The 10,199-nt window shown below is 40.2% G+C and overlaps 1 protein-coding gene across 1 annotated transcript; it reads left to right on the top strand.

Moving 5' to 3' along the window:
- The first annotated feature begins 1,943 nt into the window (after positions 1 to 1,943).
- Positions 1,944 to 7,690, top strand: LOC146305098 (mamu class II histocompatibility antigen, DR alpha chain-like). The gene is made up of 4 exons (XM_084712189.1): positions 1,944 to 2,091; positions 2,422 to 2,667; positions 4,696 to 4,980; positions 7,131 to 7,690. Exons 1-4 carry the CDS (start codon positions 2,037 to 2,039, stop codon positions 7,250 to 7,252), a joined length of 708 nt encoding a protein of 235 aa, XP_084568315.1. The 5' UTR covers positions 1,944 to 2,036; the 3' UTR covers positions 7,253 to 7,690.
- Positions 7,691 to 10,199: the final 2,509 nt, after the last annotated feature.

Here is a 10,199-nt window from a genome sequence, read left to right as displayed (position 1 = left end):
AACAGTGTTAGCTAACATTAGTAATGACGCTGTTAACAGTGTTAGCCAACATTAGTAATGACGCTTTTAACAGTGTTAGCTAACATTAACAATGACGCTGTTAACAGTGTTAGCTAACATTAGTAATGACGCTGTTAACAGTGTTAGTTAACATTAGTAATGATGCTGTTAACATTCTTAGCTAACATTAGTAATGACGCTGTTAACAGTGTTAGCCAACATTAGTAATGACGCTTTTAACAGTGTTAGCTAACATTAACAATGATGCTGTTAACATTCTTAGCTAACATTAGTAATGATGCTGTTAACATTCTTAGCTAACATTAGTAATGATGCTGTTAACATTCTTAGCTAACATTAACAATTATGCTGTTAACATTCTTAGCTAACAGTAGTAATGACGCTGTTAACAGTGTTAGCCAACATTAGTAATGACACTTTTAACAGTGTTAGCTAACATTAACAATGATGCTGTTAACAGTGTTAGCTAACATTAGTAATGACGCTGTTAACAGTGTTAGCTAACATTATCAATGACGCTGTTAACAGTGTTAGCTAACATTAACAATGACGCTGTTAACAGTGTTAGCTAACATTAGTAATGACGCTGTTAACAGTGTTATCTAATAGTAGTAATGACGCTGTTAACAGTGTTAGCTAACATTAGTAATGACACTTTTAACAGTGTTAGCTAACATTAGTAATGACGCTGTTAACAGTGTTAGCTAACATTATCAATGACGCTGTTAACAGTGTTAGCTAACATTAACAATGACGCTGTTAACAGTGTTAGCTAACATTAGGAATGACGCTGTTAACAGTGTTAGCTAACATTAGTAATGATGCTTTTAACAGTGTAGCTAACATTAGTAATGACGCTGTTAACAGTGTTAGCTAACATTAGTAATAACGCTGTTAACAGTGTTAGCTAACATTAGTAATGATGCTGTTAACAGTGTTAGCTAACATTAGTAATGACACTTTTAACAGTGTTAGCTAACATTAGAATTGATGCTGTTAACAGTGTTAGCTAACATTAGAATTGATGCTGTTAACAGTGTTAGCTAACAGTAGTAATGATATTATTAATAATAATATCATTATGTATTATGTGTATTAATATAAAATACACATGAAGAAAATATCGACCTATCAGAGAGGAGGATTAACAGGAAAAAAACAAATCAATGAACAAACAGAGACACAAACACATAAAAAACTTCATTAATATTCATTGTTCTGTATTTAATCTTTATCACCATCAGCTCCTTTTGTTTGTTTGTTTTTATGCTGTTATCTGATTGGTTCTTGTCTCGACCATATAAGGATTTTCCTGCAGAAACAAAACACCCAGTCTGTAGTTTACAGTAAATATAGAATATGAGGTTATTTTATTTAAGTGAATAATGTTTTAATTATTTATTTTCCTTATTTAGTGTATATTTTGGATTTATCTGTTTCATATTATTTTTTGAATATTTATGAATTATTTAAATTATTTTAGTTAATTGTTTTTAATATCATAAACTAATAGATGAATTATAAATTATTAAATTCCACATCTGACAATTTTTATCACAATAAATAAAAAGCTGAGAGGAAACTTTGAATCATAGAAAACATCCCCAACATGATCAGAAATATTGATGATATTGAATATTGATTAATTTATAAAAACACTTAAAGTTAAATATTTTTTCCTTCAGACAGAAACAGCAGCTCAAACTGACTTTTATTTTGTCTCTTTACTCCCTACACTTTATTTTGAAAAGGCAGTATGAAGATGTTATTGATTATTGATCAGGTTGTCTGTGTATCACAGTTGAGCAGCAGCAGTGTGTCTCTACCTGGACACTGATGACATCATCTTATCTCTGCTCTCTGATTGGCTGCTGTGTGTGTAAGAGTTCAGCTGCTGCTGGAGTTTCTCTCAGTCCTCCTCACACTTCATACTGGTTCAGACTTCAGACTGGTTCATACTGGTTCATACTGGTTCATACTGGTTCACACTGGTTCAGGTCCACAGAGAGGTGAAGATGAAGATGAAGATGGTCCTGGTCCTCTCCTGTGTCCTCTGTGTCTCAGCTGATGGTAAGTTTCTGTCTCACACAGACAAACTGTAAACTACAGACAGACAGACAGACAGTCATTCAGACAGACAGACAGAAAGTTGGTCGGTCGGTCGGTCGGACGGACGGATGGACGGACGGACAGACAGACAGATACACAGACAGACAGACAGACACAGACAGACAGAGAGACAGACAGACAGACAGTCAGTCAGACAGACAGTCAGTCAGTCAGTCAGACAGACAGACAGACAGACAGACAGACAGACAGACAAACAGACAGAGAGACAGACAGTCAGACAGACAGACAGTCAGTGTTTCAGCAGCTGAATCTGTTTGTGTTTGTCTTCAGTTCTTCATGAGGACATTGGTATCATGGGCTGTTCAGAGTCTGATGGAGAGGTCATGTACGCTCTGGATGGTGAAGAGTTGTGGTACGCAGACTTCATCAACAAGAAAGGAGTGGATTCTCTGCCCAGCTTTGTAGATCCTGCCAGCTACCAGGAGGGAACTTATGACTCTGCTGTGGCTAATCAACAGGTCTGCAAACAGAACCTGAAGACCATCCGCAGTGCCGTGAAGAGTCCACTGAAACACTGTAAGTATCTGCAGTCTAAACTCTGTGTGTCTTTAAATCTGTCCTCTCCATGTAAACTGTTGACTTCATATTGTCCACTTGTTGTTATGAAGGGTTATAAGACATTCACAGTGTGGTATCAGCTGGTTCTTCAGTCTCTGTCAGTTGTAGTCTGGACTTGATGTCAGTGGTTCTCCTGCTGGTCATGTTGAGGTTCTGCAGTTTGAGACCTGAGCTGAACTTTGTCTCTTTGTCTCTCAGCTGTTTGGTCCTCTGAATAATCAGCTGTGTGTCTTTAGTGTCCTCCAGCATCACTGTGTTCTGTGTTTCTCTGTGGTTCTGTGGTTCTTCCTGACAGAACCTTCATCTGAGCTGATTTATATCATCTGAGAGTCAAACAGCTGCTTTAAACTTCAGTATAGATTCATAGATCACAGCTGGAAATATGATTTTATATTCAGTTTGTTTTATCAATCTAATGTAAACACACTGTGAGAAAAGTTCAAGTTTAAATTTAAGAACATTTTTATAAATCAGGTCTCTGGTATAAATTCAGAACATGTTTATATGTGATCAGTATTTCAGTCTGTCAATAGATCAGCAGCAGTGATTATTTGTTTATTACTCAGTTATTAACTTATTGATCAGTAACAGTTCAGTTTGTATGTGACCTGTGATTTTATTATTTAAATATATTAAAGCTCTGCTGGCTGCTGTTGACCTGCAGTTTGTCCACATCATGGACAAAAATCAGCTGTTATTACATCTGATCTGACTGAGAACCAGATAATTAATCTGACCTCATGATGTCATTCTGAAAGGTTAACAACTGATCAGCAGCCACGTTTAGAATCAATCAAACATGTCTGATCCTTTTCTATTTGCTCATTAGTCAGTTAGAGGACATGATTCTAAATGTGATTTAACAAACATCTGGACAGATGTCAGCACTTGTGTACAAGTGACATGAAAAAAACATTCAGTGTCATGTTGACACAGTTTGAATATATTTGTCTGTGGGGGTTTAAACACACTAATTTACTGTTACTGACTGATGAATTTGACTCTTGACTTGAAAACTTTTCTGATCAGATTAATGGGGCCTCTCAAATAACTTCTTGAATGTATTCATGTAAAATAAAGGATTTAGACATGAAGCTGCTTTGTAGACGTCCTGTCGTCTCCATATGTTTCATGCTTTCACTTCTTGAACCAGCAGATTTGTCTCCTCACTTGAAAATCTCTTCTCCTTTTTTTCTCCTGGTAAATCCACCAACATGCTGACATGCTGCTCCTGGCTCACCTGCTTCTTAAAGGTGATGAGAGCTGTGTTTTCTGATTGGTTTATTGCATGTTCAGCCTAAACTCACCTGTGAATTAATCAGGTGTATCTCGCTGTACGCAAGACGGGAAAGGTGGATTTAGACACACTTTGAATAAATTAAATCCATTGCGCCTCACACTTTAGATCAGTGTTAAAATGTAAATGATTTCTCGCTGATTCAATCAGATCAACCCCAAAACCACCTGAGCAACTTCATATGATGTAGAATATATCTGTCATTCACACTTTAATGCTGCATGATGCTTATATACCAAAACATATAATCATTGTTTGTGAACTTCCTTTGTCTTATGTTTGGTGCATCTGTGTGCTGATCTGAGCTCAGATAAACTGTTCATCAAGCTGTGAATGAATGTGAAGATTTTCCACAAGTAACGTTATTCAAACAGCCTTGTTTCACTGATAGAGTTAATAATGTTTGTTTACAGGCTGTAAAGACTTTCAAACTGCATTATTTATACTTATGATGATTCATGATTACCAATATACATATCTGTTGACTTATTGTGTAATTTAATGTAGAGAAATGCAAATATTAAACTGTACAATTTATTTACAGAATTTGTTGTTTATATTTAGTTGTTGGTCATGTTGATTTTCCTTTAATTTGCCACCAATCTGCAGATGTTACTGTTGACTTAAAATTAAAAAATAAAAACTTTACGTGAATAAATCTTTGTATTGTTCTCTGTGTTTGTGTCCAGATGTTCCGTCCACTCCGATGATCTACACCAGAGACGACGTGGAACCTGGAGAGAAGAACACCCTCATCTGTCATGTGACTGGTTTCTATCCTGCTCCTGTAAAGTTCTACTGGACGAAGAACGGAGAGAACGTGACTGAAGGAACCAGCGTCAACGTTCCCTACCCCAACAAAGACGGTTCCTTCAACCAGTTCTCCAGACTGGAGTTCATCCCACAGCTGGGAGACACGTACAGCTGTAGAGTCAAACATCTGGCCCTGGACCAACCACTGACCAGATTCTGGGGTGAGAAAACTTTATTTAAATTCACTGACAAACACCTCATTAACTGACCAAACTACACATCTGTCTCCAGATGTGGAGGTGAAGCAGCTGCAGTGCGTTAATGTTTGTGTATGTTTTCTGTCTCCAGATGTGGAGGTGAAGCAGTGTGTTAATGTTTGTGTGTGTTTTCTGTCTCCAGATGTGAAGGTGAAGCAGTGTGTTAATGTTTGTGTGTGTTTTCTGTCTCCAGATGTGGAGGTGAAGCAGCTGCAGTGCGTTAATGTTTGTGTATGTTTTCTGTCTCCAGATGTGGAGGTGAAGCAGTGTGTTAATGTCTGTGTGTGTTTTCTGTCTCCAGATGTGGAGGTGAAGCAGTGTGTTAATGTTTGTGTGTGTTTCCTGTCTCCAGATGTGGAGGTGAAGCAGTGTGTTGATGTTTGTGTGTGTTTCCTGTCTCCAGATGTGGAGGTGAAGCAGTGTGTTAATGTTTGTGTGTGTTTTCTGTCTCCAGATGTGGAGGTGAAGCAGTGTGTTAATGTCTGTGTGTGTTTTCTGTCTCCAGATGTGGAGGTGAAGCAGTGTGTTGATGTTTGTGTGTGTTTTCTGTCTCCAGATGTGGAGGTGAAGCAGTGTGTTAATGTTTGTGTGTGTTTTCTGTCTCCAGATGTGGAGGTGAAGCAGTGTGTTAATGTCTGTGTGTGTTTTCTGTCTCCAGATGTGGAGGTGAAGCAGTGTGTTAATGTCTGTGTGTGTTTTCTGTCTCCAGATGTGGAGGTGAAGCAGTGTGTTAATGTCTGTGTGTGTTTTCTGTCTCCAGATGTGGAGGTGAAGCAGTGTGTTAATGTCTGTGTGTGTTTTCTGTCTCCAGATGTGGAGGTGAAGCAGTGTGTTAATGTTTGTGTGTCTTTTCTTTCTCCAGATGTGGAGTGAAGCAGTGTGTTAATGTTTGTGTGTGTTTTCTGTCTCCAGATGTGCAGGTGAAGCAGTGTGTTAATGTTTGTGTGTGTTTTCTGTCTCCAGATGTGGAGGTGAAGCAGCTGCAGTGTGTTAATGTCTGTGTGTGTTTTCTGTCTCCAGATGTGGAGGTGAAGCAGTGTGTTAATGTTTGTGTGTGTTTTCTGTCTCCAGATGTGGAGGTGAAGCAGTGTGTTAATGTTTGTGTGTGTTTTCTGTCTCCAGATGTGGAGGTGAAGCAGCTGCAGTGTGTTAATGTTTGTGTGTGTTTTCTGTCTCCAGATGTGGAGGTGAAGCAGTGTGTTAATGTTTGTGTGTGTTTTCTGTCTCCAGATGTGGAGGTGAAGCAGTGTGTTAATGTCTGTGTGTGTTTTCTGTCTCCAGATGTGGAGGTGAAGCAGTGTGTTAATGTTTGTGTGTGTTTTCTGTCTCCAGATGTGCAGGTGAAGCAGTGTGTTAATGTCTGTGTGTGTTTTCTGTCTCCAGATGTGGAGGTGAAGCAGTGTGTTAATGTCTGTGTGTGTTTTCTGTCTCCAGATGTGGAGGTGAAGCAGTGTGTTAATGTCTGTGTGTGTTTTCTGTCTCCAGATGTGGAGGTGAAGCAGTGTGTTAATGTTTGTGTGTCTTTTCTTTCTCCAGATGTGGAGTGAAGCAGTGTGTTAATGTTTGTGTGTGTTTTCTGTCTCCAGATGTGCAGGTGAAGCAGTGTGTTAATGTTTGTGTGTGTTTTCTGTCTCCAGATGTGGAGGTGAAGCAGCTGCAGTGTGTTAATGTCTGTGTGTGTTTTCTGTCTCCAGATGTGGAGGTGAAGCAGTGTGTTAATGTTTGTGTGTGTTTTCTGTCTCCAGATGTGGAGGTGAAGCAGTGTGTTAATGTTTGTGTGTGTTTTCTGTCTCCAGATGTGGAGGTGAAGCAGCTGCAGTGTGTTAATGTTTGTGTGTGTTTTCTGTCTCCAGATGTGGAGGTGAAGCAGTGTGTTAATGTTTGTGTGTGTTTTCTGTCTCCAGATGTGGAGGTGAAGCAGTGTGTTAATGTCTGTGTGTGTTTTCTGTCTCCAGATGTGGAGGTGAAGCAGTGTGTTAACGTTTGTGTGTGTTTTCTGTCTCCAGATGTGGAGGTGAAGCAGTGTGTTAATGTTTGTGTGTGTTTTCTGTCTCCAGATGTGGAGGTGAAGCAGCTGCAGTGTGTTAATGTTTGTGTGTGTTTTCTGTCTCCAGATGTTGAGAAGACTCAGCCCAGTATTGGACCTGCAGTGTTCTGTGGACTCGGTCTGACTGTCGGTCTGCTCGGTGTGGCTGCTGGAACCTTCTTCCTCATCAAAGGAAACGAGTGCAGCTGATTGGTTGGGACTGATGATGTCATCAGGCTGAAGATTAAAAGTCTGTAATCTTGTAAATTTCAGTGAAAACTCTTCTGTTTTTCTTTGTTTCACAGATTTTCTTCATGTTTTCTTCCAAATCAAATCCAGTATCTTCTGTAAAAAATGATAAAAGCTGAATAATTGTAACTGAAACTGTTGAAATAAAGTTTGTCTCTTTAAAGATTTTATTTTCATTAAATATCATTACAATATATTACAACACTCACAGTCTCATATGTACATTAAATGAATTATTGTGGTTGTCATTATTCCCTCTGTTCAAACTGAAGACCGGTAGATGTACTACTACTACTAATAATAATAATGCTGGCACCTTTAAAATTGGGACCAATAAAAAAAATGTGTGGGACTGTGTTTTCTTTAAGATATGAGTGAATTAAATCCTGTAATCCTTTGTTTCGTCGTGATTTTCAGTGTCCTGGTTCTGAGTCAATGTATTTTCAGGTTTTTGAGTGATGTGCTCTAAGTCAGTGGTTCTCAAACTTTTTCACAGCCATGTACCTCCTACTCTCATGCACTTATAGCAGCCAGAAAAAGAAATGTGTCTGTAAGTCTGTCTGCCTGAGGCTGCTGCTGCATGCTTTCCCGCATCAGGAGGCTCTGCATCAGACTCCTCATCACTGTCCGTGGCTATGCTAGCAGCTTCACTAGCCACATTTGCACTGAACTAGCATCCTGGTCAAAGGTCGACCTTGAAGTTGAAGAGTAACCTGGGTTGTTGTCGCTGTCAAGTGTATCTTCAACTGTGGGTTGACTGTTGGTAGCAGCTGATGTCCCTCTGGAAGGCTGATTTATCCTTTTTAGTCATTTATCCATTTTTGGCGGTTAGCTGGGCGACCGGAATGAGTGACAGCGACTCTACACAAACACACCCACAGGTGTCAACCAATCACTGAGAGTCTAGCACGTGTATTTATTTTGACAGTGTAATTAGCTGAACACTAGAAGGTAGCCTTTATATATACGTATTGTTTTGTCAATGTGAGCAGGCACCTCAGACTGTATGTCTATTTATACATCCGTTTTAAAATGTAATCAGGCTGTTTGCAAATCACATTTTTATTTTTATTTTTATTTTTCGTGTACCCCCTTCTTCACCATCCAACAGATCAAAGTTGAAATGACGGCTCATTTTGACACAAAAACTCAGTCAGTTCAATCTGGTCTCAACAGCATTCAAGGATCCCTTTCATCACTGAGTGACAAAGTTTCAGAGCTTGAACACAGAATGAGCTTTAATGAAGATCATATTGAAGACCTGACAAAACACGTGTTACCACTTGAAAAGGAAAATGCCTACCTGAGAGATAAAGTTGATGACGCTGAGAACAGAAGCTGGTCTTCTAATCTTTGTTTTATTAATGTTCCTGAACACAGCGAGGGAAGAGATACGATCGCCTTTATGAATAAGCTGATCCCCCTTATTCTTGGTAAGGAGAACTTTCCCACTGTGATGGTCTTTAAAGGGCTCACTGCTCTCCCACATTTAGCTCCAGCTCCAGATCTGCTCCTCGACCCAACCTGGTTAAGTTCTTAAAGTTCCAGGACAAAGTGAGGATTTTACATCTGGCTCGGCAGAAAGGGGAGCTCATCTATATGGGAACTCGTGTCAATATTTATCCTGACTTCAGTACGAGTCTGATCAACAAACGTCGGCAGTTTGATGCTGTCAAAAAGAAACTCTGTGACGCTGATATCAGATTCTCTCTGTTGTATCGATGCACGCTGAGAGTGATGGTGGAGGGAAAACCAAAACTGTTCCGATGTTCTGAGGAAGCTGAAAACTTTTCCTGTGATCTTTCCATCACGTCTCCTTGATAGTACTGTGAGTAGTCCGTCCTGCTAACGCTAGCAGCTACCTCCAAACTGTACGACTGATGCTAAATTTTTCAGTCACGCAGTTGGACCGATGCCTAACACTATTTCATTTCAGTGACTTCTGCTTCTGACTTTTTTGGTTGTTGTTGTTTGTTTTGTTGTATGCAAACAACTTTATTACAAGTGTTGACAAGTCTACTGTTCATGATGATCCATAGTGAATAAATGTTTGCTGGAAAGTGTTTTGTCTGTGACGTCACTGCTGTCGGCTCCAGTTTAGACTGTCGCAACGATGTCGCTGGATAAGCATTGAATTATTGAATTCTGAATCTCTGTATTTTTGCCTCTGGATGGAATTAAATGGCCCTAATTTTCTATTTTCTTTACTACTTATATTTGTAACGGGTGTATTAGGACCCAAAAGCAGCACACTAGAAACTGGGATAGTGGGTAAATTTAATGAAGCACACAAGCAGACAGGAACTCGAGCAGACGAGGAAACACAGGAAACAGTAGTTCTTCAGGCTCGGGGCTCACACAAAGTCTCTGGGTTTCAGGCTCGGGGACTGGGTCGAGCTGAGCCTGAATGTGGAACCGAGGGGGAGAACGTGAACCCTCAGACCCATACAGTTCCGTAACACAGCAGGCAGGAGTGACAGAGATGGGTTTGCAGGAGACGAGGTCGACAAGGTGAGGAGTCCAGAACCAGAAGCGCAGGCCGATGATGCAGCAGAGCAGACTGGGGATGAGCAGCAAGGAAGTTGGAACCAGGTGGAGAAGTAAAGGCAGGTGGACTCACCAACAGCCACAGGGACAGGCAGGCAAAACAAGGAACCGTAGAGACAGATCTCACAGTCAGGAACAGAAGGCTGTGGTGAATATCCAGAAACCAGGCAGGGAAGGCAAACAGGACGACAATCCAGGAAAAAGGGCTGGAGAGTCTTACAGGGGAATACTGAAGAACCGTCTGGCAAAGAGTCAGAGTGCAGGAGAGGCTTATAAGCTGGGCTGATAGTGGATGAGCTGCAGCTGTGCCAGCAGGTGAGTGGAGTTGAGCTGATGAGGTGGGAGTGGCTGACAGGTAGAG

This window comes from Lutjanus erythropterus, chromosome 23 (assembly GCF_056507025.1).
Source record: "Lutjanus erythropterus isolate fLutEry1 chromosome 23, fLutEry1.hap2, whole genome shotgun sequence".
NCBI classification, from domain to species: Eukaryota; Metazoa; Chordata; class Actinopteri; order Lutjaniformes; family Lutjanidae; genus Lutjanus; species Lutjanus erythropterus.
Note: the sequence above shows the minus strand (reverse complement) of the source record. Positions and strands in the feature narration are given on the sequence as shown.

Excerpts from the sequence above, each read along its gene's own strand:
- LOC146305098 (XM_084712189.1), top strand. The coding sequence starts at position 2,037 with ATGAAGATGAAGATGGTCCTGGTCCTCTCCTGTGTCCTCTGTGTCTCA. Across the intron at positions 2,092-2,421 it reads CCTCTGTGTCTCAGCTGATG|TTCTTCATGAGGACATTGGT; the intron begins GTAAGTTTCTGT and ends GTTTGTCTTCAG. Across the intron at positions 4,981-7,130 it reads ACCACTGACCAGATTCTGGG|ATGTTGAGAAGACTCAGCCC; the intron begins GTGAGAAAACTT and ends TTCTGTCTCCAG.